This window comes from Triticum urartu, chromosome 5 (genome assembly GCF_003073215.2).
Source record: "Triticum urartu cultivar G1812 chromosome 5, Tu2.1, whole genome shotgun sequence".
NCBI lineage: Eukaryota > Viridiplantae > Streptophyta > Magnoliopsida > Poales > Poaceae > Triticum > Triticum urartu.
In genome coordinates, this window is record NC_053026.1 from 75,598,126 (window position 1) to 75,626,068 (window position 27,943).

A 27,943-nucleotide genomic window follows, 5' to 3' on the forward strand; every position below is an offset into this window, starting at 1 on the left:
CAAGGAAATAATCATGCAGACAAAAACTTTCGCTTTAAAAAACCATAAAACCAAAAGCCGCTGCCCTGCATTTCAATTCCTCAACGGGGGAAGGAAAGAGAGAAAGAAAGAAAAGTCAATGCCCCAAGAACGAAAGCCTTGCTTGCAGCGACTCCTCCTCCTCCCCCCACTTTACAGCCCACTGCGCGTGTGTGAGCCCCAGGGAGCAAAAACTAACAAGGTAGAGCCAATGATAATATTAGTGTGACAGTACCAAACACTTTGTTTTTTACCCGGTGGATGCTACTAAAGCACCCCACCCCACCCCAGCCCAGGCCAGCCTCACTAAAATAGTGCCGCTGCTTACTTTTGCAGCTCCAAAGCGAGGCAATGCAGTAGGCAGTAGCTGCAGTAGTGGCGAGCGTAGTACAAACAGGGGGAAAAAAGGAAAGGAAAAGGAGAGTGAAGTTGGTGTGGTGTTGGTAGTTCTTGGGCGGAAATGAATGCAACCCCCTCTTCATGATGCCAACGCATTCAGTGCGCCCCAAACCACTCGCGACGAGTTTGGTGAGAGCGGGGAGGATCTGAGCTCTGAGTGAAGCCAGTGAGTGTGAGCGAGCGAGTGAGCTCCTTTCATCTCTGGATTTCCACTGGTTTGAGAGAGCATTGATGGGTTCTTCTTGGTGGTGGTGTTGTGCAAAAGCAAGGAGAGTGGAGTCAAATCTTTGCTGAGGCTTCTTTCTTTCTTTGTTTCTTTCTATCCCTCTTCTTTAATTTGAGTTCTTGGTCCTGCCAAAAGCCAAAGCCGTCTCCTTTTTTGCTGGGAAAGGCGGAGCGTGTCATTGCATTTCAGGCATTTCAAGCCCCCCACCCTCCGCCATTTCTGCTTCAAAGAAAGCTCTGAGAAAATCTGCAGTTTCCCCACCTCAAACCCTGAGATTTCTGCACCCACAGCCAGCCGGCCACTGTTCTTGGTTGATGGGGGCGCTCGGGCTCTGACATTTTCTGATCCCCATTTTCTCTCCCCCCGGCGGAAGATCCGGTTTTCTTTCCCCACCCGGAGCCGAGCCGCAGTTTTCTCCGCGCCCGCTGATCCGGAATCCCACCACCCACCCAGAAATCCCGGGGTTTTCCGGTCAGCCCCATCCCCATGCCTCGCCGCGCCCGCTGATCCCAGCCGCGACGCACGGTTGGTTTCCCCGTCGTCGATCCGACTGCTCGGGGGCGCGGCACATGCATCTCTCCCTGTGGAAGCCGCTCTCCCACTGCGCCGCCATCCTCCTCTCCAAGAACCACCGGCGGCGTGGCGGCGGAGGAGGAGGAGGCGGCGGCCATGGCGGCGGCAACGGCCGGCGCGACGACCCGGCGTCGTTCCTCCGGCAGCTGCGCGACGCGCTGGACGCCGCGTCGGAGGAGGGCGCCCTCTGCCCGCCGCCGGACGCCGCCGGCGCGGAGGAGGACGCCGCCGTCACGCGCTCCCGCTCCCTGGCGCGCCTGCGGGCGCAGCGCGACTTCCTCCGCGCCACCGCGCTCGCCGCCGCCGCCGGCCCGTTCCGCTCCATCTCCGACCTGCCGCTCCTCGCCCACGCCATAGCCACCTTCCTCTCCATGTACCCGGACTACGCCTCCACCTCCGACGTCGACCGTCTCCGCCTCGACCACTACTCCCACCTCGACGCCCCCGGCGCCGGCAGGGTTTGCCTCGACTACTGCGGCTTCGGCCTCTTCGACTCCAGCTGGGACTCCTCCTCTTCGTCCTTCACATTGTCCGAGCTCAATGCCAATCTGAGCAACCACGCGCTCTACGGCGGCGCTGAGCCCGGCACGGCCGAGAATGACATCAAGGATCGGATCCTGGAGTACTTGAATGTGCCGGCCAGCGAGTACGCCCTGGTGTTCACTGTCAGCCGGGGGTCAGCGTTCAAGCTGCTCGCTGAGTGCTACCCGTTCGAGAACAACCGAAGGCTGCTCACCATGTTCGACCATGAGAGCCAGTCGGTGAACTGGATGGCGCAGAGTGCGCGGGCAAAGGGTGCCAAGACGCGCACCGCATGGTTCCGCTGGCCCACTCTCAAGCTCTGCTCGACGGAGCTGCGCAAGGAGATCGTGGGCAAGAGGAAGGCCAGGCGACGGGATGCTGCAGTCGGATTGTTCGTGTTCCCTGCACAGTCTCGGGTGACCGGCGCCAAGTACTCCTACCAGTGGATGGCGCTGGCGCAGCAGAATGGCTGGCATGTCATGCTTGATGCCGGTGCACTTGGTCCCAAGGACATGGACTCGCTGGGGCTCTCGCTGTTCCGGCCGGACTTCATTATAACCTCATTCTACAGGGTGTTTGGTTCTGACCCAACTGGATTTGGTTGTCTTCTGATCAAGAAGTCGGTTATTGGAAGCTTGCAGGGGAGGAATGGCTGCAATGCCTCTGGGATGGTCAGGATTGTTCCGGTCTTTCCACAGTACCTGAGTGACTCCATCGATGAATTTGATGCAGTGGAGACAGAGGGGCTTGAAGATGACCCTTGCACTCCGAAAGATGAAAATCCAGTGCCTGATGTTCGGAACGGCTCACAGCTTCCAGCATTTTCGGGTGTGTACACTTCTGCTCAGGTCAGAGAGACGTTTGAGAGTGACCCTGGTCGCGACAGCAGCTCGGATAGGGATGGGGCGAGCACCATTTTTGAAGAAACTGAGAGCATATCTGTCGGTGAGGTGATGAGGAGCCCGGCATTCAGCGAGGACTGTTCATCAGAGAACTCTTTCTGGGTTGATGTTGGCCAGAGCCCGTTGGGGTCAGAGAAGTCTGGTCAGTTCAAGAAAGGGAAACTGGGATCACCATTACCATCATCTTGGTTCACTGGCAGAAAGGGTAACAAGAGGATGTCACCTAACCTAGCATCGAGGATATCTAGAAGCCCACTTTATGATGGTAATGTAATTTCTTTTGATGCTGCTGTACTGTCGGTTTCACAAGATGTAGACTGCCTCAGGGAAGACCCTGAAGAAGAAATCTATGAGAATGGCCGGGGAAATCATTTTAGGCAAGTTAGTGAAATCCAAGAGGAGCCAGAGGTTGAAGAGGTTGCATGCCAACATGCCATGAACGGTGATTTGGACCACAAGGAAAGTGCGATAAGAAGGGAGACTGAAGGGGAATTTCGGCTGCTTGGACGGAGGGATGGAAACAGCAGGTTTGCTGGGGGTCGTCTCTTCGGTGTTGAAGAGATTGACGGAGCTATAAGCATGGGGCGCAGAGTTTCATTCAACACTGAGGCGAATATGATAGCTGACAGACTACATCGGGCCTCAGATGCTGCTGAAGCGTCTGGATATCCATTTCGTGATGATGATGTAAGTGATGGGTACGATGATGCTCAAGACTGGAGCAGGAGGGAACCAGAGATAATTTGCAGGCACATTGACCATGTTGATATGATGGGGCTCAACAGAACAACACTTAGGTTAAGGTACCTTATCAATTGGCTAGTAACTTCGCTGTTGCAGCTGAAGCTGCCAGGCTTGAAAGACAGTGATGGAGTTCCTCTTGTCCACATTTATGGTCCAAAGATTAAGTATGAAAGGGGAGCGGCTGTTGCTTTCAATCTGAAGCAAAGTGGTGGTGCTTTCATTAATGCTGAATTTGTCCAGAAGATAGCTGAGAAAAATGGCATATCTCTTGGCATCGGTTTTCTTAGTCATATAAAGATAGACCCAAACCAGAAACAGTCAAATGGAGCACTAGATATACCCGAGGCTTCCTTTTATAAGAATGGTCGCAGAGACAGTAAAAAGGTGACTGTAAGAGTTGAAGTTGTGACTGCTTCGCTTGGCTTCCTCACTAACTTTGAAGATGTGTACACGATGTGGGCATTTGTTGCCAAGTTCTTAGATCCTTCATTCCTGGAAAGCGAGCGTATTGCCATAGCTACTGACCAAATGGAGGCCATAGCTGCTGAGCACATGGAAGGGCAAATTTGAGCTTGATGTATGATATATTGATCAATGAAGGAGTGGAAGGTGATCTTTCTCCTTTTGTCGAGCCATAATTTGTGTTTCGAGGGGTAATTGGTAGTGGATTTAGCAGATTTTTTTATTCTTTGCCTAGTTCCTCGACATGTGACTTATTTTTGTGTCATGTAGAGTTTGCTCAAATATGTACCAGCGGCTCATCAGTAGAGCTCCTTTCAACTGAACAATGTTTGTAAAGCAGCTCACTGGAAATGAAATAGTTTTGAGTGCTTTGTACTTGGAATGTGTTCATGATGCAGTTTTCACATCCTGTCTTAAAATCGTCTTTTGATGTATTTTTGTTCGTGGTTGTTGCTTAAAGTTGTAACTTTTTTCGCCGACCTTTTATAATCAATCAATGTTGCTGGTTGACTCTCCTTTTTGTTCATGGAATCTCACAACTGAGAATAGTGTGGGCCACTGCTATGTTCCACTTCCATTTTGATTTTATTCCAGTCAATCTGTTCAACATGTTTTTGTCTTGTTGAAATAGAACCATTCAGTTGGATTCGAAATGTCTGTAAGTACTATCACTTTCCTTCTTGGGTGAACTTCAATCATGAATTGTCTCAGTGTGGTATTATCCAATTTCAACCCCCTTTTTGTGCATGTTACGTTTTTTGGCAGGATTACTAATAATCTGACACTTGAGTGCCTTGGATAACCTGATCTGAAGAAGCATTAGGAATCAGTCACACTGATTGTTCGATGTACTCCTGGAGTTTTTGCATGTCCTAGCATTGAAACATAACATTATCATGATTGTTGTCTCAGTGGGCTCACATGAATAAGACCCTGTATAACCATTAATGTTATTCTTCCTTTATTACTAGTAAATCAAAATTACGAACATCCACTACTGATCTATTTGGTATTTTGGTGCATGTCTTCCCCCAGCCCAGGTAAGAAGGTAGCTCCAATTTTGACGGTGCAATTTTCTTTGTGTATGACTTTTGGATGCTCCCTATTTATCAGTAATTATAATCAGGGAGTCCCATCATAGATCTGCTCTGCATTACCATGAAATATCTTTTATGGACCTTCAGTTGTGCTGGTAAACTAAATTGGGAACTCCCTACAAGTCAGAAGCTTATCTTGTGTTATGTGTTGTCAATGTTCAGTTTCTGTATTGGTTTCTACAGTAATTAGTCATGTTAACTCAGGTGCATTGTCAAGTGTTACGCTTAATATGATGATTTCATTAATTTTCCCTTTCAAATTGCTAAAATGTGCTATTTTATTTTTATCCTTGAAATGTAGAAGATAGCAGAATTGTGATAAACCTCTTACTAGGCTCTATTAGGATGCAGCAACTGTACATCAGTTTGTATTTAATACACAAACATCAGTTTTGAGCTTTTGCCCCTACTGTGGCTTGCCCTTTCCTTCTTGTACTGCCATGTAGCAGCAACATCTCATTTTATGCCAAGCAACTTACAAAATGATTCCACCATTGGGCTATAAAATGAAGTAACTGTAAATGCATTTTTAAAGTACAGCCAAAAGAAAAACGATCCAGCATCAAATGCATTTCTTTTCCCAGAATAAATGCCTGAAACATTGTTTCCTGCCTAGGCCTGGCTAGCTCTGACCTGATCAGTGGCTGGCCATACCCTATTCTGTTCACTCAGTTTGACAGCCATAGTCAAGAAGACCTTCCCAAGTATGTCGAAGCAGAGCAGTGGCAGTGTGCTCAGTGCTCATGCTCAGAAGAAAACGATTCATTGCAAAAATTAAAGAGGATGGTTTTCAGTTCCCAGTCTATTCCTCTCCCTAATTAATCAGTTTTACTTCTCTGTCCACAGTGGGTTTTAATTCACATAAATGTGTGTCTTGGAAGTGTTGAATGGGGCTTGTGACTTTTGGGTTCTCCGTACAGCCATACTATTTATCTGTGACCTTTGCGCTAGCACTGCTCAGAACATCCCTCTGGATCCGTGGCAACCAGCATCCTTGCAGAAGTCCTGGTAATCTCCTGCTTTAATCTCTGCTATTGTTTTGGCTATTGGTACTGACACAATCTGCTACTACACTCTCTAGATATTGCTGCCCTTCCTTATCTTCTTAGACTATATGGAAGAAATGAAACTGGAATATGTCAGTAGATTCTGCAGCTTTTAGTGCTCAAAAGTCAAATCTATCAAATAGCAACTTTTGTCATGCTTTCATCTGCATCAGCCTGAATAAACTTTTCTAGTGATGTTCTTTTTCAACAGTAGGGCACAATGCCAGTACAGTCGGTTCATGTCAGTTAGCCTGAATACTGGAAGTTTTTAGGTTACTTCCCAGTTCCCACCTGTTTACGTGCCTACTGTAAATTGATTTTGTCCTCCCTTCCTAATAACTTCCATCTTTATTAACATTGTAGGAGTGATCAGAGGATGGACAAGTCTTGCACACGATGCAGGGATTACGTCGCACATCAATATTGGGACCACATGGATAATCGGAAAAAGCGTTTCTTTAAGCTTATGCTTGGCAATTTCAGGAATGGAGTGGTACGATCTTTTCGACTGTGCTGTTCCTGTGGACAAATATATATGTTCTATAGTTTTGTTAGTTTGTTGTTTTGGTAAGTGGACAACTTAGGTCCTGGGATAACAGTTTCATGGTTTACTCATCTTAGTACTTGATTTGGAGGTTCAAACCAGTTTTGTTTTTCTGTATGAGTAGTTGTTCGAGAATCAATTTCAGGCAAAAATGTTGAACGTGAGAAGGTTATCGGAAATTATCAGGACATTCACCTCAATATTCTGTTCATGCATGGAGTTAGGATCCACATGTCTGTGGTTCTGTGAGACATGGATAATTTGTAAAGCATGCCCTGAAAAACTGACTTGTTGGTGGGTGGCATATCCTGAAAACCCTCCTTAAAACTATGCATAAGGCATATTCAAATAAAGAAATTTATATCTGCATTGAGAAGAAAACATGTTTGCTCTTGGTTTTCAGTAGAATTAGCAGCAACGACCTTGTTATTTATATGGATCAATATAACTAGTTATTACTCTTAAAATGGTAATGGTGTAATGCTTTCAATTTTATGACATACTCCATGTTAGTGTAAATTACCTCGGTTTTATCCTACCATGTACATGACTATGGCGTTCGTATGTCAAATTTATTTTTTAATCCCTGCAGACCATACCAGAGAAGTTTGTGCGCAGTGTCGGGGGAAAGATCTCTGAACTAGTCAAACTAGAAACTCCAGATGGTAATACATATAATGTTCATATTGCCAAGGAACTGAATAATCTAGTCCTTCGATCTGGATGGTCAAAATTTGCCAGAGTTTATGAGCTTCAAGAGGGTGACCTTTTGAGGTTCAAATACAATGGGGACTCCCACTTCAAAGTTGAGATCTATGATCCAAGTGCTTGCGAGAAAGAGACATCCTGCGTTGTAATGAACCACAATCCAGGTCTCCAAAAACGGAGCGTTCCTCGTGATAATCCAATGTTATCACCGGAGGGTGAAAGGTTAGCAAAGCGTCACAATGGTTGCTGCAGCGACAGTTGCAAAACTTCAAAGATGAATCCAGCAGGCACCCCACACAAACCAAGTAAAAATACATGTTTCTCCTAGTTCCAGCACAGTGCGATCAAGTTTCATTATTAACAGCATTAATGGTTGATATTGCACAGCTAAAAGGGAAGCCCCATCTTCTGAAGATGCCAGGAGTTCGGGTGAACTTCAGACTTCCACCAGGTCGCGCTATTTCTTAGCAACAGGGTGCAACCTGACTGATGCACATAAGGTGGAAGTCAACAAAATTGAGCAAAACATCAGGCCTGAGATTCCATTATATGTCAAAACCATGTCCAGTGCGAGTCTGGTTGATGGATTTCTGGTATGTTGCATTACTTGCATTGCATACTTAATGACTACTTGAGCTGTTTGAGTCTACATAACCTGTTCTTGCGATGATGAGAACTTCAGATTCACCTGTTAAATCTTGTTGAAACTTTGCTGAACTCATCGAAACTTACTGCTAGATCATTTGTAATAGGTCATATGCAAAGATTACGCTATCAAACACCTTCCACGCGAAGACGAATTCATCACACTTTGCCATGCCAGTCATAGCAAGACATGGGGTGCTCATTACAGGATCAACGCTGATGATACATATCATCTTTCTACCGGCTGGTTGGGATTTGTCGATGACAACCAGTTGCAAAAAGGCGATACTTGCGTGTTTGAAGTATTAAAGAGGCAGAGAAGTTTCACAATGGCAGTTCATCTGCTTAAAGCAAGCTATCATCATCCACCAGGTAATTCCCTGCGTATATGCATGCAGTCTGAGGGATCATCCTTTAGATGTAGCTCTACTCACAGTAGGGAAATACTTGAAAATGAATCCAGCAGATTCTGTAAGAGATTATGTACATTATATTGGTTTCGTGTCCCATGTTTAGTAATTTGTGACTGGGTCTTTTATGTAGGATTTCCCGCTTCTTCCAAGAGTCTTAGGCCTGAAGCCAAGAGTTTTAGGCCTGCAGATAAAGTGAGGTTGTCACGATTCACCACTCTGGAGGGTCTGCTGAAGACTAAAGTATATGAGAAAGTAGAAGCTATTAAGCCTGAAATCCCTGTTTTTGTGTCTATCATGATGAAAACCAATGTTAGCAGCAGAAGCCCCAGTTTGGTGAGCCACCATCACTTTGTTCATATTCAAAAGAAAAGGAAAAATACAATTCATCAGCAGAAGTTTATTCCCTATTATAGTGAGAAAACAGAAAATTAGAGCAGTGAAGTTTTCACTAAATCTTACTTCTATTTTTTCCGTGCAATCAGGCCTTCAGTCTGGATTATGCCAAAGATTTTCTCCCTGGTGAGAACCAAATTTTCAGGCTTCACCGGCCCGGGGAAAGCGCTCCATGGAAAACTGAATTCAAGAGCTTTGCTTCAAGGCGTTGGCTTGTTAGAGGCTGGGAGCAGTTTGTCATTGACAACGAACTGGAACTAGACGATGTCTGCCTCTTCGAGCGGATTGAAAACAAGAAGAAGCTCAGGATGATGGTCCACATCATCCGAAAAGAAGAGTACTGTTGATTTGCTCCTTTTTTTTGCCTATGCTTTTGTAGTCGGGAAGTTTAGTATCGTCAGTGGGTTTTGTGTTAGAATTTCCCTGACTCATCCGACAAAATCTCAGAAAAGTGCTAGAATAAACTATATTACCTGGATATGATGATACTTCCTGGTTAGTTTGTGTTACAGAATCATGATCATACTGTGGCTTCTAAATATCAGTATAAGTTGTTTCGGATATATCCTTTGAAAATGCGCAAAAATTCTTGTAATCCCATGAAATTGATGTGTACAAATTTGAGAAGCTTATGTATTGTTCTACATTCTTGCAAAGTTTAACCTCAAATTAAGTATTGTCAATGGATTGCTTCTGATAACTGTATGCTGCAACCAGGAGGCAATGAGCTGCAACTAGATAAGATCACAGATAATTTGATTACAGTTAGTTTCTGACAACTTTACTTGATTGAAATGACTGCGCACTGTCCACTCCACTTACTGCCAATTTCACCTCCCCCAAAGATGAAGTAAACATAGTAGCACGCATCTGCCATGGTGGCCCCACCTTTCAGTGGGTAAGGTCCATCAACACCCAGAGTCCACTAGTCTCCCCCCTGAGCTGTAACTTGTAGGTGAAATCTATGTATGTATGTAGTTACTCCACTAGTCTCGTCAGCCAGCACCAGCACAACTCCTTTCTCTCTCTTCTCACCAGGAAGAATAAAGGGAATGCATCAAGAGCAAGGCAAGCACAGCTCTGTGTGTGTGTGTGTGTGTGTGTGTGTGTGTGCTGTGGCTGAGGATGTTGCTTGTGTGATTGCTGAATGGCAGATGAGATGATGGGTGAGAAAGGGTGCGAGAGCTGCAAGAAGTGGCAGGAGCACTACTACTGGGAGCACATGGATGTGAGCAAGACCAGGTTCTTCAAGCTCATGACACAAGATTCCCAGCAGCGCATTGTAAGTATCCAATACCCTCACAAGGATTGAACTCTGTAACAATAGTTGACCGCTTGTACTAGTTCCAAATAGTTGATTTCCCCCCTAAAAAAGTTGATTTAAAAACAACAACAACTAGGATTAACCCTGATTTTCTAGAAAGCATAAAGAAGTTCTTACAAGGCTCATCCGTCACTATTGGTGTCTTCTCCAAAAAAGGAAATGTCTTGGAAGATGGAACTTACCTCCCAATAATGGGCTGTACAGACTTAAAATGCATTAGGTCCTCTGAACCTAACCATGTGACTAATCGCCTGCCAATTTTGTCTCCTCCATCTTAGCGCATACCGGACAAGTTCGCGAGCAATTTCATCAGGCAGATGCAGAGCCCACAGGGTTTTGACCTGAAAGCACCAAGCGGCGAAACGTGGCATGTGGGTGTTAGCAAGGTTGGCAATGACCTGTTCTTCAGCTCAGGATGGGTAGATTTTGCCAAGGCTCATGAACTGCAGGAGAATGACCTCCTGGTCTTCACATTCAGTGGCAACTCTTTTGAGGTTCTGATCTTCGACGCGAGCGGCTGCGAGAAACTGTCTTCTCTCTTCGCTGGCGCTGGTATGCGCAAACATTTTGATGGTATGGTGGGTCAACAGGTTGAGCAATACTCTCTTAGTGATGATTCTGATTCTGATGATGATGATGATGACGACGATGGTACAAGTGTGCCGTCTCAGTTGATTGAGTCCCGTCAGAATGTCTCCACTTTAAGGAAATTCAGTAGCCGGAACAAACCAAGTAAGGCATTATGATTTTGTGGTTCGACTAATGCATGAGATGTATCTCTGAATATATCCCTTTCTTGAGATCTCGGTGTAGTCAGCTAACACAGACCCATGTAGTTAACTATGCATGATCAATAATTATCTTTTGCTGGTAATTTCAAATGGTAAATTTAAGCTCATGTACACACTGTTTCAGGGAAAGATCTTCTTCCTGGATCACCAAACTGTAGCAGCTCATGTGATGTTAAGCATGAGGAAACTGAGGAAGAGGAGAGTGATGATGACACATATGCTGACTTCGACTACTGCTACTCGAGGGTTGTGAAGCAACTACCCGACGACGAAAAACATGAAATAATCGGGCTGACTTCGCTGCAACGGGGCAATCCAGCGTTCATGACAGTTCTTCTGAGGGCCCACCTGCAACGCAAGGACAACTTTCTGGTCAGTTTGGATTGATCAAAACGATTACAGCAAGCTTGTGTAATTCTTTGTCAACTCTGGCATGCACAAGGTTCCCATATGTTTAGACATTAATTTCTCCTTGTGGCTTGTGTAGGTCATCCCCAGTGAATTTGTACACGAACATCTTCACATGAGATCACATGAAGTGCTGCTGCTCAGGCCAAACAGAGAAGAGAGGTGGCATGTCAGCTACTACCAGGGGAGCTCCAGCAAAGGCTTCAGGGGCCAACCCTGGGTCAAGTTCATCCACGACAACAAACTGCACAAGGGGGATATCTGCGTCTTCGAGCTGATCAAAGGCGCGAGGAATGAGAACAAGAAGGCCGGGACGACGATGACCGTCCATGTTGTCAGGAGGAAGAAGTCCGACGGTCGGTTTGCCTTAGTGGGCTAAGTTCCTGCAGCGTGTGCGACGTGTGCTGAATGTTTTGGCGTGTAATATGCAGTGTAGATATGTGCAAGTGCCTAGTACTGAAACCTGAACTGGGAGTACTTAGCTGGTGTTAGCAGTGTGCTGAATGTTTCTGAACCGGAGAGGAAATCACCACTGATCTTCATCAACAATGTCTATCCGCTGACCCCCATGAGATGTGAGTAGTCCACCTCCAAGACTAAGGGTTCATAGTAGATCTTTCTTTTGTGTTTCTAATGTTTGCATAACTCCTTGACAGAGGTTAGGTCTTCAACTCTATGTCATCATACTTTATTGAAAAAGGCTTTCGCCCCGCTTTATAAATAAAGCAACCACCAGGCAAAAAGTATCAAGGTAACAACGAACAATCCACACACAAACACAACGCCACCGCAGGCAAGGTCCAACACCCACACACAAACACATAGACCCAAGTTCAGCTGTGGGCACAGCACAACAAGCCCAACAAGGCTCACGACAAGACAGCACATAAACGAAGGTGGCGGTGTCATCATGCTTTGTGCAATGCTCTATTTTATTATTTAAACTCAGGCGTATATGAGGGTTTCAATCACTATGAGTGAAGTATTAGCCATTAGGTTTGGCGTGTGTCGATATAATGGATTTATAGACGTACTGCTTATATAACATGATCCCAACCTATGTCATAATTTGGCATGATTGTTTGGTTGATCAAACTCACATGCCTAGGCTTATATTCATGTGTTTGCACCAGAACCAACTTGTGGTTGGATGATGTGAGTTTCAGGGCCATCCATGTGAGAAAAAATGTTTCCATGCTTTTGTGAGAGATGCTACTACCCCCCCCCCCCCCCCCCCCCCCCCCCCCCCCCACCCACACCACCACCACCACCACACACACACACACACACAAAATCTCAATTCCTTGTGTTTGTTTACTATCATTATTTGTACTGAAAATACAAACAACTTAATACTACAATATCTACTCGTTACTTGTTGCAACTAACAAAGCTAATGAGGTTGACACCCTCATTAGAACCATCAGGGGCAAAAGGTGCCTTTTTTTATTGTTAACTCTACACAGTACACACCGATACCTTGGTTTCTCAAGTTAGGGGAAACACAGGCCACCGCTGCAAACCCTTGCGCTTGTGGGCAAACAACTGGCTGCAGACTATAGAAATTGGAGCAGGCACCACCTCACCTGCTCAACGACCATCAAGCAACTCCAAGCCACATAATCTCTCTCGGATCCATGGGCTATTTTAGGGATCATAAATAGAACATTCTATTCGAGCAAATGAATAGTTAGCAAATTCCGACAACAAAAGATTGACATCATGGGAAATTTAATCCTTTCTCCCCTTGAGATGAAATGCATTTAATGTCGGTTAGAAAGATGACCTTGCTAGTTACTCTGTCATGAAAAGCCCCATGTCACATGCTGTTAGTATGTAGCATGGCAATCTGAGTCACGTTTGCAAAGCTTGTGGTCGCGGGAGGGGGAATGTAAACTGCCAACTAGATGAAGGTCAGATAATAAATTGATAAAATGTTGTTGACGATGAAAATAAATTCGCAATTTCAAAATAATATCTCTTGGTTGCAAGAATCCAAATCAGGTAGCACATACTCCCATCTAACTACTTAAAATCACATTGGCTATTTTGCTTCGAGAATACCCCAATGCATAAGAAATGGAAGTTTCTCCCAAATTAAAACCTACAGTAGTACAAAACTACTATGCTTGTGTTCTAGTTGAACACCCCCACATAGTAGTGACACAAAAGTTGCATCTATCAAGCTTTCCTCTCGGAAGATAGCTGAGACTCGCGCTAGTTAACTTTGGGTTGATGAATCCACCACCAAGACCACATGATCCCAGAAATGGTTTGGCAAGCAAGTTCTTCTTTTATAATACTCTTGTATCATAAAGGCTTGATATATTCTTGACCCCTCTCATCCCTAAGAAGACGTATGTTCGACAAGTAGGGAAGGAAATGTGTTGGACTGAGAGATATATCCTCTCAGTCCTAGCTACACCTGTAGTTGAGCATCACGAGAGAAGGTGGCAGAGGCAACAAAAAATGTGAGAAGATACGGTGCTAAAGGCCAGGTGACGGCGAAGTTAGGATGCTTGTGTGAACATATATATTGAAAAGTGAAAAAGCGGTGGTTGAAAGATAATATGATCTCATCAATTACACTTACACACCACATGGTAATTGAAATCATATTTCAATAGTATAATTTATTTATAGTATATTGGTACTGCATGAGATGCACGTGGGAGGACCACACAAACTCAGCTATTCGTTCACCAAGGTATGACCTTTGTGTGGAGTAATTTGGTGCATTGTTTGGTTGATGACTAATATTGCCAAGGCTAGCCTTAGAAGAAATATGTCCGCTCAAAAGAGCGCGACCAACTTTGATGTATGACATGTGAGCTATATATATCTAACAAAAGGTGGAAAACCACAATTATCACGACAAACCAAATACATGCTTATATAATTCTGGAAGGACTAACATTTGATGTTGCAAACTAAACATTTCATTAGAATTTCGTCTCTCCTCTCGATTGAGTGCACTGTCTCCTACAACCATCAGCACACACTTCTATCCTAGCGCACACTCCGGAACCACCCCCCATGGAACACACACTCCCATGCCAACAAAGCATGTCACATCAAACAAGAACATGAGGAAAGCATAAGAGAGCTAGCATGGTCCATTTTATCTTTCGTACAATTTTTTTACATCATTTGGGGGATATGGTTCTTTTTTGTGTTCACAACTAGTGTGTCTTGATGAATATAAAGTTAAATGGTGAATTCGACAAGGGTTTCGGCAGGTGCTGGCTATCACGACACATTCATGATGCTGGCAAGAGAAGCACACAGATCTTCTTGATTCTCTTTCAGGATTTCGCGTTGATGGTTGGACGGGCTGATAAATTTCACCTGATGCACCACATTTACTTTCTTTGTATTATTATATAGAGCTTAGTGTACTCTCCCCGTTTCAGTTTACAAGTCCTGCGCGTATACCTAGGTTGTCAATTTTATCACCCTAATATAAACTATATAACACAAAAATTATACCGTTTGAAAATAGAACATCTGAAGTTTATATTGGTATATTTTTTTGTAATATATGACTTGTATTAGGTTGGTCAAATTGACGACCTTGAAGTACGCGCACACCCTGTAAACTGAGAGAGAGGGAGTATATATATAGGGTTGGGATTAAAATGGTTACACTAGTCACTAGACTATGGAGAGAAGGCATGCCAAGTGAATAAACTATCACCAACACATACATTCTTCATTTGATAATCAACTATACTTATTTTTAATAAACATGTCTTGGATGGATCATAAGTTGGTTTTAGAATTCAAAAGAAAAAATATTCTCTTTGGAGCTGGGCAGTTGAGCTACCTATGTATGCTCACATTATTACACCATGTCCTTCATCTACTTTTCTCATGCTTATGAATAATCCGTCTAAGCTGTGCAATATGTAACTATATATGCAATCTATAAAATACAAGTTGTGATATATGAAAAGGCACGCGATTGTTCTTTACTTCCATTTTGATCTGGTTTAACTAAAAAACATTACATTGATTATTGCAGTTAATGTCTATGGTTCAAAAGCATTAGAAAATCACCTACATTTACATGAACATATTTTGGTTGTTCATTTCTTTAACTTAGCACATTTATTTTATGAAGTTATGATAGTTCACTCAAATTATGGGATATACGTACTAAGTATATAACTTGATAATGTGGTAGAATTGTAGTACGAAACCTTATTGGGAGGAGATTCAATAATATCACATGATGCCATGATGGCAAGTCAGATGTTTGCAAACTAGGAAGCAAATTTTCAACACTATAACTATGCAAAATGACGGACTTATGATTATATAGTATGATAAAAGTTCAAACCTGGCACTAAAATGCCAATTGCATCGAATAACTAGTGCTCCCATACTAGTTGTCAACCCCCGAGAAATTGCCGCCGCCGCCATCGACGCCGCTACCGCTGTTGCCCACCGATTTGTCACCGTCATTGGTATTCATCGGCACCATGGCTGCTACCACCTAGGTGAAAGAGAAAGTGAGCTGTGCGAGCTGCGCAATGTGAGCGAGGTTGGGAGAGGAGGAGGGAGGGTCGACCATTTTGACCTCGGCCCAAGCGACATGGTCTGACTGATCCCCGTCCCTAACGACCGTCACGTGGTCCCCATCTTCCCCGATGCCAACGTGGCCCTGACAAGTGGGCCATATGCGGGCCCAACCTGTCATAATCCTGCTTAACCAGACTGAACCGGTTTCTAAGTAAAAATGGTACTTCCTCATCCACAATAAATCTCGCAGTTTTGAACCGAGATTAGATTTTTGGATTAGAGAAGTAGTTTTTATTTTAGACAAAAAGTTGAACTTAGTGATAGTTCTGTGGGAAAGTGGTACAGTAGTAGTACTATACTACCTTCGTAAGTCATTCGTATAGTTTTAGGTCGACAATTTAATCATCTAAATATGAATTATATGTGATAAAAAATATATATTTAAAAACCACATCCGTGTAGAAATATAATAATATATTTTTCATGACATATAATATATATTTAATCCTTCAAATCGATGATCTAGAACTACGCGAATGACTTATTCATAGTAGTTTTTTTAAATACTTCAATAATTGCCTAACCGTGGCGCGGCCCGCCGGCGTTCACCGGCACTGCCGCGTCCGGGAACAGACCGACTGCCGCCTTCCACGTGCCCGCGGGTTCTCCCTCATCGAGGCAACCCACAGCGGCGCTGCCGCACCGAAGCCGAAGGGGGCCCATCACTCCAGCGCTGGGTTATCCGAGGCCGTACCGGCGCTGGCAGGAGGCGGAGGGCGCGCCCTGAAGGAATCTTCCTGATTAGACATGGCTTGCTCTGTTCACTCGATTCGCACTGTAGGTGAAACCTTCTCCGTTTCTTCATTTTGTTCCAAATACTGTAGAACAATGGGGTTCAATCCAGGTCAAGTTTTTCTCCTCTCCTCGCGTCTCCTCTTATTAGCAAGCTCTGTTTGTTATTTTGTGTGTGCCTTGGACACTTAAATGATGTTATTTGGGCTCCTGACTCTAATGTTGAAACCTTGGCTCTGAAGCTACAATGTAGAATTTCTTGTAACATCCCTGTGTTGATCTTTCTTGTGGTTTTTGCTATGGAGGCTCAGCTGCACTCTACAGCACCCTCTGGGTATAGCTGTGCTCCCTTATCTCCTTGGCATTGCGAAAAGTAGGGTACGATTCCTTCTGCTCAGATTCCAGAAGTTCTCAGTTGAAAGCATGGTCTGCAACTCTCTGAAGACTTTTCACGTGAGACTCTTTTTTTAGTTGAAGGTGTGATGGCAGTACAAGACCCGCAAGCATCAGCTTGTATGGTCTGTCATTCATCTGCATATATCTATGTTCTTGCTCTGTGCTTGGGCATCGTTGGCAACTTGGCATTGTGGCTGGCTTGGCTACTTCTCTGCAGAAATCAAGTATTGGCTCTTGGCAAAGGTAAGAGGGTTCTACTTTCTACTACATCTTAGAGCATAAACTTGATACTTTGGATCTTGTTTATGGTGGCTTCTTTAGTGTTTGCTTGCATAGCTTACTTTCCTTTGATTTTTCTGACATCAAATATATGCATCCATGTGAAGTTGGAACAGACTGCTGATAACAAATATTACTACTTCATCCTATTTTAGGCTGCTCTTTTGCTCTGGGCTTGGGGTTTCCGCATCCTTGGCATATAGACTGCTTCTCTGCATAAGTATTGGCTTCTTCAAAGAGCTTCTTGGCAAAGGTAAGAGGCTTCTTGTCTTTCTACTTGCTACATCTTTAGATCATAAACGTTTAGATGATGTTTATGATGGCACACAGACACAGGAACCTAAAGTGCATAGTTCTATTTGTCCTGAAATTTAGTATTAGACGTTTTTCTTTGATTTATCTGGCATTGGAATAGGCTGCTGGTAGTAACACATATTGCTACATCTTCCTATTTTACTCTGAAAGAAGTATTGGCTGTTCACAAATGTAAGAGGCTTCTTCTTTTTCTACTAGATCATAAACTTGCTAAATCTTTAGATCACCTGAAAAAAGCTTGCTCCAGTATTGGACACCTTTGATTTGTCTGACATTGAATATATGCATCCATGTGAGGTTGGAACAGACTGCTGATGATAACACACACTACTACATCTTCCAGTTTTAGGCTGCTGTATCTTGCTGTCTTGATTCCCCACCATTTTGATTACATTTGTCATGGCGCCGGATCAAGATTATGATCAAGATAACAGTCATGTGGATGATACGCAGAAGTATTTTTTCAAGTGCATGGTTGGTGATTTCCCAGAAAAAATGGCAAGCCCTGGTGCATGGATGCCCTTTCTCTCCTTCAGATGGAATGCCATCCTGGTCAGAATGATAATTTTGTTGTTTGTTTGTTCCTTCAGGCCATACCACAGAAGTTTGTGGAGAATTTCAAAGGTCATATCTCTGAAGTTATCAAGCTAGAAGCTCCTGATGGAAACATATACAATATTCAGGCTATCAGGGATCTGAACAAGATAGTCCTCGGACCTGGATGGGGGGTATTTGTCAGCTTTTACAAACTAAAAGTGGGCTACTTCCTGGTGTTCAGGTACATCGGGGATTCTCACTTCAAAGTTCTGATATTTGATTTTGGAACTTGCTGTGAGAAGGAAGTGTTCCACGTTCTCATGAACTGCGACCCTAATGCCCAAGAAAAAGAAAGCAACAGTGAGTCCCATCGAAGGTGCGAGCTCTGTGATGTGCATTTCTATTGGCATCACCTGGATGATAGGCAGAAGCATTTCCTGAGGCTCATGGTTGGCGATTTCCGTCGAGAAATGGTAAGACCTTGGATGATAATGCCCTTCCTGACTTCTTGATGAAGTGTCGTCTTTTGATCAGACATATATAATTTGTTGATTGCTTTGTTGTCTGTTCCTGCAGAGCATACCGCAGAAATTTGTGAACAATTTCAGAGGTCGGATCTCTGAAGTTATGAAGCTAGAAGCTCCAGATGGAAACATATACAACTTTAAGGTTACCAAGGATCTGAACAAGATAGTCCTTAGATATGGATGGGCAGCATTTGCCAGTGATTATGAACTAAAAGAGCATGACTTGCTGGTGTTCAGATACATTGGGGACTCTCACTTTAAAGTCCTAATATTTGACCCAAGTGGTTGTGAGAAACAATCAGTCCACATTGTCTTGAACCATGCTCCTAATGTACCAAAAACAGGCATATCTCATGATCGGTCATTCATCAGGGAAACCAGGCGCCGAGACTGCGGATCACACGATAACAACAGTAGGAAAACTAAAAAGATGACTCTGGTGGACTCTCCTTCACCGAGATTTGGTAAAGAATTGCTAACTGATGTACATTTTCATTGGTGCCTGTAATTGCTAACTGATGTCTTGATGATCGGGGTTGTGGAGCAGAAGGTGTCACATCTCCAGAAGTCACCATGAATTCAGGTGGCCTTCGGGAAATCACCGAGCTTCACTATGTCCTAGCAACGGGGTGCAATCTGACTACATCACAGAAGGCAGAAGTCGACGCGCTTGTGAAGAAAGTTAGGCCTGTAATTCCATTTTACATCACAGCCATGAACAAGACAAGTATGTCCGGATCTCTGGTATGTGTGCAGTATCCTCTACAGATTCAATGAGACTCCTGCAAAATTTGTTATTTAATGTTCAGATCTCTTCTCTAAAATTTTGTTGGAATTTTTAAAATTATAGTAGCTCTCTGTAAATTACAATCTTCAATAATTTGAAAGTGGTGTATCACGATAGACATTCCAATCAATGGTTGAACGATGAATATCATCGAACTATTCCATTCCACTGCTGAATGACAGAAACTGGAGTTTTTCTTACTAATGGACTGATTCTGGGAATCCTGATGATTCATTCATCTGTAACAGGTCATCTGCAAGGATTACGCTGCCAAATACCTTCCACATGAAGACCAATTCATCACACTCTGCCATCCTCATAAGAGCAACATATGGGTAGATAATTTGAAGGTTATCACTGATGGTTCGTGCATGCTTTCTGTTGGCTGGTCGTGCTTCGTTCTCCACAACGAGTTGCGGGAAAGTGACATCTGCCTATTTGAAGTATCGAAAAACGACGGTGAAGTGACAATGGTTGTTCATTCTCTTGAAGGAGGTCATCACCTACAAGGTGAGTATGCAACACATTGACACCTGCACACATGACATTAAAAATAACGCTCAGGATCGCCAACTTAAAAAAATGAATTTATGAGACAACATAGAAATAGACTCCTTTGTTTTATGTAGCCATACCTGAACCAGTATGGAATCAAGAGTGAGTTAGTGTCACTTTACTCGATCATTTTGGAATGCCCATTTGTGTTTGTACAGGGAAAAAGCCCGAATCTCAAAACAAGTGCAGTTATCCAGTTAAGGTCGAGGTGACCGAGGAAGAGGAGAGTGACAACGAACTTGCTGAGTCCAACTACTACTACTCAAGGTATGCCTATGACCTGACCGGCAAGGAGCAAGAGGAGATATTCAGGTCAGCGTTGATTCAACAGGGCAATCCGGTATACGTCGCCGTTCTGCAGGAGAATCATGTTAGCAGCAGGAATAACTTGCTGGTCAGTTCAGTTGTTCCGCTAATCACAAACTGGAAGACCTAGACAGTTCATTAGACCGTCTTTGATAGACTTTCTGAACCGTCGGTGCGAAAGCTTTCTGTACTAATGACTAATGTTCTGCTGTACTATATATGCAGACCTTCCCCAGAGAGTTTGCGGCTAAGCATCTTGCGGAGAGGTCGCATGACATCCTGCTCCTGAGACCTAACAGGAGAGAGAAGTGGTGCGTGAGGTACTACTACCATTCTATGATGAGGATACAGGGTTTCAGCTACAGTTCCTGGACCAAGTTTGTCTGTGACAACAGGCTGCATGAGGGCCACGTCTGTGTCTTCGAGCTGATGAAAAGCGCGTGCAAGGCGACGATGATGGTCCACGTTTTCAGGAAGTTCAATGGCAGGTTTGTTCTGCTGGACTAACTAGCTACTTCTGCGTAGCTGCATCCATCTTAATTTGTCGTTGAATAACTGAAGCGGTTGCCACTGGGACCTGAAATGAGAGTAGCTTGTGTACCAGCAGAAGTAGTTGCCTTTTTTTCTTTTGAGGGGAAGTAGAAGTAGTTGTAGAAACGTACCGTATGAATGTTCACTCCTGATTCACCACTCATGACTGTGATTTCAGAACCAAGAGGAGTATTTCAGTGCTTGTAGCCGTAGGTAAAAGGCATGCCAAAGCATCTATGGCTCACTCCCCTGAAATTTTATTGAATGTAAATCGGTTGACTGAAATTTTATTAAATCTAAGCCGAGTCCCAGCTAGTGGATAGCTGTGTGCACATGTTACTCGAGGACAGCTACTCAGCTAATCGGCGACGAAAAGTTTTAACTTGTAACTCGTGTGTTCTTGTGTGGGTGGGTTCTTTAAGTGGTGATTGACTAGGAGAAATTAATTGTCTGTTGCACGATCTGGTTCTCGCGGCCGCTTTGGCTGTTTTGTTGTGGCTTTTGTTAGACCTGTGATGATATGAAGCGTGTAGTTGCAAGATTCATCAATGGCTCTTTATCTGGTTTTGCAAATTCAGAAACTTGTCGAGCAAATTTGCTGGAGTGCATGATCACAACATCAACAGCAGGAATCAAGCGCTAACATATTTTATTTTGAGATTGAGATCGAGAGATGTAAACCGCCGGATAGGTAAGGGTTAGACGAGAACTTACAAATTGATGCGATGCTAGAATATTTTGTTATTATTGTTGTTCTTGTTGTGTCCATGATGACGATGAAAACAAATTTAGAATTTCAAAACAACATCTTCTCGACTCGCCGAATTAGTTAGATCCCATCCAATTACTTGACATAGCATACAACTTGTTTTTTTTGTGTTAGGCCCCAATACATAAGAAACTTTAATCCTTCCTGATTAAATAAACTATACTCCAGGCCATTCCATCTATGCATAGTCATGCCACATAAGGCACAACTATTATGCTTCCCCCTGGATGTATCATACAGAATCACGCTAGTTACAGTTGGACACACATATAGCACACAAAATTGAAAAAATAGTTTGCACATTCAAACCGTAAAGGCTAGATGTATTTCCGAACCCTCTCATCCCTAAGTAGACGTGCGTTCGACAAACAGGGAAGCAGTGAGATCCTTCTAATCCTAGATTGACTTGTAGGTATCAGAAGGTGGTAAAGAAAGAGAACTCAATGAGAGAAAAGTAGTAGAGTCTGGGTGATCTCCAGGCTAGAGTTCTTATGTGAAGATATACACTGCATAAGAAGATGATGGGTGAAAAATGATCTGATATCATCAATGAAACCTGCACCACATGTGACCTGAGATTGTATTGCATTGCAATTATACCTAGTACTCCATGGAGGTGTCGGAGTAACATGGAAATTTAGTTATTCATTCACCAACATAACCTAGACTTTTTGGGTGGCTCTATTCGGGGCATTATCGACTGATAGCTAACATTGCCCCAATTGAACTTTTAGAGAATTGGTGTGACCACTAAAAGAAGTGTGGCAGGCAAAATGACCACCATATATAGGTGTGGAAGATCTTGCAAGAAATTAAGTCTATGACATGTGGACAATATGGCTAACAAAATGTGTAAAACTATAATTGTCACAATGATCAAACACATGCTTGATCGTGTCTGTTCATTGTTCAATGACAAGAAACCAAGTTCTCTTACAAACATTTTCCCGTTGATTTAGTAGATTTTCATTATTTTTTCCAGTGGGCCTTTGCCGGTTCTATTATTTAATCACTGGATTTTTCATAAAGTAATGCACTTATGTGTTGGCTTTTTTATGAGACTTGCAATTACTCCCTCAGATTGTAATAAAAGTTGTTGTTTGGACATCGATTTCCAAAACACAACTCCAACTACTAATTTCGGCTACAACAGATTTGTAGAACCCAACAAAAATCACGTATCTTCCTGAAACAATTGATGCACATGTGATTTTCAAGTGTAGAATTTAAATATGTTGGAAGATATTGATTGTCAAAGTTTCATCTTTTGACTTTACCTACGCACTGTTGGGTTTCGTAGTAATTTCAAAAAATTTCCTACGCACACGCAAGATCATGGTGATGCATAGCAACGAGAGGGGGAGAGTGTGATCTACGTACCCTTGTAGATCGACAACGGAAGCGTTAACTTGGTTGATGTAGTCGTACGTCTCCACGGCCCGACCGATCAAGCACCGAAACTACGGCACCTCCGAGTTCTAGCACACGTTCAGCTCGATGACGATCCCCGGACTCCGATCCAACAAAGTGTCGGGGAAAAGTTCCGTCAGCACGACGGCGTGGTGACGATCTTGATGTTCTACCGTCGCAGGGCTTCGCCTAAGCACCGCTACAATATTATCGAGGACTATGGTGGAAGGGGGCACCGCACACGCCTAAGAATATGATCACGTGGATCAACTTGTGTCTCTAGGGGTGCCTCTTGCCTCCGTATATAAAGGCTCAAAGGGGGGGGGGGCTGGCCGGCCAAGAGGAGGCGCGCCAGGAGGAGTCCTACTCCCTCCGGGAGTAGGACTCCCCCCCTTTCCTAGTTGGAATAGGATTCGTGGAGGGGGGAAAAGAGGAGAGAGAGGAGGAAGGGGGGCCGCCCCCCTCTCCTTGTCCTATTCGGACCAAGGGGGGGAGGGGCGCACGGCCCATCTATGGCCACCTCTCCTCTCTTCCACTAAGGCCCACTAAGGCCCATATACCTTCCGGGGGGTTCCGGTAACCTCCCGGTACTCCGGTAAAATCCCGATTTCACCCGGAACACTTCCGATATCCAAACATAGGCTTCCAATATATCAATCTTTATGTCTCGACCATTTCGAGACTCCTCGTCATGTCCGTGATCACATCCGGGACTCCGAACAAACTTCGGTACATCAAAATGTATAAACTCATAATATAACTGTCATCGTAACCTTAAGCGTGCGGACCCTACGGGTTCGAGAACAATGTAGACATGACCGAGACACGTCTCCGGTCAATAACCAATAGCGGAACCTGGATGCTCATATTGGCTCCTACATATTCTACGAAGATCTTTTATCGGTCAGACCGCATAACAACATACGTTGTTCCCTTTGTCACTGGTATGTTACTTGCCCGAGATTCGATCGTTGGTATCCCATACCTAGTTCAATCTCGTTATCGGCAAGTCTCTTTACTCGTTCCGTAATACATCATCCCGCAACTAACTAATTAGTTGCAATGCTTGCAAGGCTTCAGTGATGTGCATTACCGAGAGGGCCCAGAGATACCTCTTCGACAATCGGAGTGACAAATCCTAATCTCGAAATACGCCAACCCAACATGTACCTTTGGAGACACCTGTAGAGCACCTTTATAATCACCCAGTTATGTTGTGACGTTTGGTAGCACACAAAGTGTTCCTCCGGCAAACGGGAGTTGCATAATCTCATAGTCATAGGAACATGTATAAGTCATGAAGAAAGCAATAGCAACATACTAAACGATCGGGTGCTAAGCTAATGGAATGGGTCATGTCAATCAGATCATTCAACTAATGATGTGATCCCGTTAATCAAATGACAACTCTTTGTCCATGGTTAGGAAACATAACCATCTTTGATTAACGAGCTAGTCAAGTAGAGGCATACTAGTGACACTCTGTTTGTCTATGTATTCACACATGTATTATGTTTCCGGTTAATACAATTCTAGCATGAATAATAAACTTTTATCATGATATAAGGAAATAAATAATAACTTTATTATTGCCTCTAGAGCATATTTCCTTCAGTCTCCCACTTGCACTAGAGTCAATAATCTAGATTATACTGTAATGATTCTAACACCCATGGAGCCTTGGTGCTGATCATGTTTTGCTCGTGGAAGAGGCTTAGTCAACGGGTCTGCTACATTTAGATCCGTATGTATCTTGCAAATCTCTATGTCTCCCACCTGGACTAGATCCCGGATGGAATTGAAGCGTCTTTTGATGTGCTTGGTTCTTTTGTGAAATCTGGATTCCTTCGCCAAGGCAATTGCACCGGTATTGTCACAAAAGATTTTCATTGGACCTGATGCACTAGGTATGACACCTAGATCGGATATGAACTCCTTCATCCAGACTCCTTCGTTTGCTGCTTCCGAAGCAGCTATGTACTCCGCTTCACATGTAGATCCCGCCACGACGCTTTGTTTAGAACTGCACCAACTGACAGCTCCACCGTTCAATGTAAACACATATCTGGTTTGCGATTTAGAATCGTCCGGATCAGTGTCAAAGCTTGCATCCACATAACCGTTTACGATGAGCTCTTTGTCACCTCCATATACGAGAAATATATCCTTAGTCCTTTTAAGGTACTTCAGGATGTTCTTGACCGCTGTCCAGTGATCCACTCTTGGATTACTTTGGTACCTCCCTGCTAGACTTATAGCAAGGCACACATCAGGTCTGATACACAACATTGCATACATGATAGAGCCTATGGCTGAAGCATAGGGAACATCTTTCATTTTCTCTCTATCTTCTGCAGTGGTCGGGCATTGAGTCTGACTCAACTTCACACCTTGTAACACAGGCAAGAACCCTTTCTTTGCTTGATCCATTTTGAACTTCTTCAAAACTTTGTCAAGGTATGTGCTTTGTGAAAGTCCAATTAAGCGTCTTGATCTATCTCTATAGATCTTAATGCCTAATATGTAAGCAGCTTCACCGAGGTCTTTCATTGAAAAACTCTTATTCAAGTATCCCTTTATGCTATACAAAAATTCTATATCATTTCCAATCAGTAATATGTCATCCACATATAATATCAGAAATGCTACAGAGCTCCCACTCACTTTCTTGTAAATACAGGCTTCTCCGAAAGTTTGTATAAAACCAAATGCTTTGATCACACTATCAAAGCGTTTATTCCAACTCCGAGAGGCTTGCACCAGTCCATAAATGGATCGCTGGAGCTTGCACACTTTGTTAGCTCCCTTTGGATCGACAAAACCTTCTGGTTGCATCATATACAACTCTTCTTTCAGAAATCTATTCAGGAATGCAGTTTTGACATCCATCTGCCAAATTTCATAATCATAAAATGCGGCAATTGCTAACATGATTCGGACAGACTTAAGCATCGCTACGGGTGAGAAGGTCTCATCGTAGTCAATTCCTTGAACTTGCCGAAACCCTTTTGCGACAAGTCGATCTTTGTAGACAGTAATATTACCGTCGGCGTCAGTCTTCTTCTTGAAGATCCATTTATTCTCAATTGCTTGCCGATCTTTGGGCAAGTCAACCAAAGTCCACACTTTGTTCTCATACATGGATCCCATCTCAGATTTCATGGCTTCAAGCCATTTTGCGGAATCTGGGCTCACCATCGCTTCTTCATAGTTCGTAGGTTCATTATGATCTAGCAGCACGACTTCCAGAATAGGACTACCGTACCACTCTGGCGCGGGTCTCACTCTGGTTGATCTACGAGGTTCAGTAGTATCTTGTCCTGAAGTTTCATGATCATTATCATTAGCTTCCTCACTAATTGGTGTAGGTGTCACAGAAACAGTTTTTTGTGATGCACTACTTTCCAATAAGGGAGCAGGTACAGTTACCTCGTCAAGTTCTACTTTCCTCCCACTCACTTCTTTCGAGAGAAACTCCTTCTCTAGAAAGTTTCCGAACTTAGCAACAAAAGTCTTGCCTCGGATCTGTGATAGAAGGTGTATCCAATAGTCTCCTTTGGATATCCTATGAAGACACATTTCTCCGATTTGGGTTCGAGCTTATCAGGTTGAAACTTTTTCACATAAGCATCGCAGCCCCAAACTTTCAGAAACGACAACTTTGGTTTCTTGCCAAACCATAGTTCATAAGGCGTCGTCTCAACGGATTTTGATGGTGCCCTATTTAACGTGAATGTGGCCGTCTCCAAAGCATAACCCCAAAACGATAGCGGTAAATCAGTAAGAGACATCATAGATCGCACCATATCTAGTAAAGTATGATTACGACGTTCGGACACACCATTATGCTGTGGTGTTCCGGGTGGCGTGAGTTGCGAAACTATTCCGCATTGTTTCAAATGTACACCAAACTCGTAACTCAAATATTCTCATCCACGATCACATCATAGAAACTTTATTTTCTTGTTACGATGATTTTCAACTTCACTCTAAAATTCTTTGAACTTTTCAAACGTTTCAGACTTATGTTTCATTAAGTAGATATACCCATATCTGCTTAAGTCATCTGTGAAGGTGAGAAAATAACGATATCCGCCACGAGCCTCAACATTCATCGGACCACATACATCTGTATGTATGATTTCCAACAAATCTGTTGCTCTTTCCATAGTACTGGAGAACGGCGTTTTAGTCATCTTGCCCATGAGGCACGGTTCACAAGTACCAAGTGATTCATAATCAAGTGGTTCCAAAAGTCCATCAGTATGGAGTTTCTTCATGCGCTTTACACCGATATGACCTAAACGGCAGTGCCACAAATGAGTTGCACTATCATTATCAACTCTGCATCTTTTGGCTTCAACATTACGAATATGTGTGTTACTACTATCGAGATTCAATAAGAATAGACCACTCTTCAAGGGTGCATGACCATAAAAGATATTACTCATATAAATAGAACAACCATTATTCTCTGATTTAAATGAATAACCGTCTCGCATCAAACAAGATCCAGATATAATGTTCATGCTTAACGCTGGCACCAAATAACAATTATTTAGGTCTAATATTAATACCGAAGGTAGATGTAGAGGTAGCGCGACGACCGCGATCACGTCGACTTTGGAACCGTTTCCCACGCGCATCGTCACCTCGTCCTTAGCTAATCTTCGCTTAATCCGTGGTCCCTGTTTCGAGTTGCAAATATTAGCAACAGAACCAGTATCAAATACCCAAGTGCTACTGCGAGCATTAGTAAGGTACACATCAATAACATGTATATCACATATACCTTTGTTCACCTTGCCATCCTTCTTATCCGCCAAATACTTGGGGCAGTTCCGCTTCCAGTGACCAGTCTGCTTGCAGTAGAAGCACTCAGTTTCAGGCTTAGGTCCAGACTTGGGTTTCTTCTCTCGAGTAGCAACTTGCTTGCTGTTCTTCTTGAAGTTCCCCTTCTTCTTCCCTTTGCCCTTTTTCTTGAAACTAGTGGTCTTGTT

General features: G+C 43.6%; 3 protein-coding genes across 4 annotated transcripts; all 3 read left to right on the forward strand.

The window, feature by feature from the left end:
• Positions 1-311: 311 nt before the first annotated feature.
• On the forward strand, positions 312-4,221 carry LOC125507963. Its single transcript, XM_048672506.1, has one exon. The coding sequence runs from the start codon at positions 1,213-1,215 to the stop codon at positions 3,952-3,954; it is 2,742 nt and encodes a 913-aa protein (XP_048528463.1). The 5' UTR covers positions 312-1,212; the 3' UTR covers positions 3,955-4,221.
• Positions 4,222-4,364: 143 nt separating this feature from the next.
• Positions 4,365-12,375, forward strand: LOC125506799 (B3 domain-containing protein LOC_Os12g40080-like). Its single transcript, XM_048671506.1, has 11 exons — positions 4,365-5,951; positions 6,353-6,482; positions 7,126-7,546; positions 7,629-7,834; positions 7,994-8,258; positions 8,430-8,632; positions 8,782-9,036; positions 9,843-9,974; positions 10,295-10,748; positions 10,932-11,179; positions 11,295-12,375. The coding sequence occupies exons 1-11, from the start codon at positions 5,809-5,811 to the stop codon at positions 11,592-11,594; spliced, it is 2,757 nt and encodes a 918-aa protein (XP_048527463.1). The 5' UTR covers positions 4,365-5,808; the 3' UTR covers positions 11,595-12,375.
• Positions 12,376-16,307: 3,932 nt separating this feature from the next.
• On the forward strand, positions 16,308-21,059 carry LOC125555686 (B3 domain-containing protein LOC_Os12g40080-like). Of its 2 annotated transcripts, XM_048718555.1 has the most exons (10): positions 16,308-16,909; positions 17,003-17,170; positions 17,362-17,459; positions 17,865-18,019; positions 18,112-18,531; positions 18,635-19,049; positions 19,133-19,329; positions 19,621-19,882; positions 20,086-20,321; positions 20,459-21,059. In XM_048718555.1, exons 4-10 carry the CDS (start codon positions 17,921-17,923, stop codon positions 20,738-20,740), a joined length of 1,911 nt encoding a protein of 636 aa, XP_048574512.1. In that variant the 5' UTR covers positions 16,308-16,909; positions 17,003-17,170; positions 17,362-17,459; positions 17,865-17,920; the 3' UTR covers positions 20,741-21,059. The 2 variants fall into 2 exon arrangements, with proteins under 2 accessions (XP_048574512.1, XP_048574513.1); XM_048718556.1 differs by lacking the exons at positions 16,308-16,909; positions 17,003-17,170; positions 17,362-17,459 and having other exon boundaries at positions 17,894-18,029.
• Positions 21,060-27,943: the final 6,884 nt, after the last annotated feature.

Bases quoted from the DNA above. Each gene is read 5' to 3' on its own strand.
- LOC125507963 (XM_048672506.1), top strand. From the start codon at position 1,213: ATGCATCTCTCCCTGTGGAAGCCGCTCTCCCACTGCGCCGCCATCCTC.
- LOC125506799 (XM_048671506.1), top strand. From the start codon at position 5,809: ATGTGTGTCTTGGAAGTGTTGAATGGGGCTTGTGACTTTTGGGTTCTC. The intron at 5,952-6,352 runs GTAATCTCCTGC...TTAACATTGTAG, and splicing joins GCATCCTTGCAGAAGTCCTG to GAGTGATCAGAGGATGGACA. The intron at 9,037-9,842 runs TGATTTGCTCCT...GATTGCTGAATG, and splicing joins TCCGAAAAGAAGAGTACTGT to GCAGATGAGATGATGGGTGA.
- LOC125555686 (XM_048718555.1), top strand. From the start codon at position 17,921: ATGGCGCCGGATCAAGATTATGATCAAGATAACAGTCATGTGGATGAT. The intron at 19,050-19,132 runs GTAAAGAATTGC...GTTGTGGAGCAG, and splicing joins CTCTCCTTCACCGAGATTTG to AAGGTGTCACATCTCCAGAA. The intron at 19,330-19,620 runs GTATGTGTGCAG...CATCTGTAACAG, and splicing joins CAAGTATGTCCGGATCTCTG to GTCATCTGCAAGGATTACGC.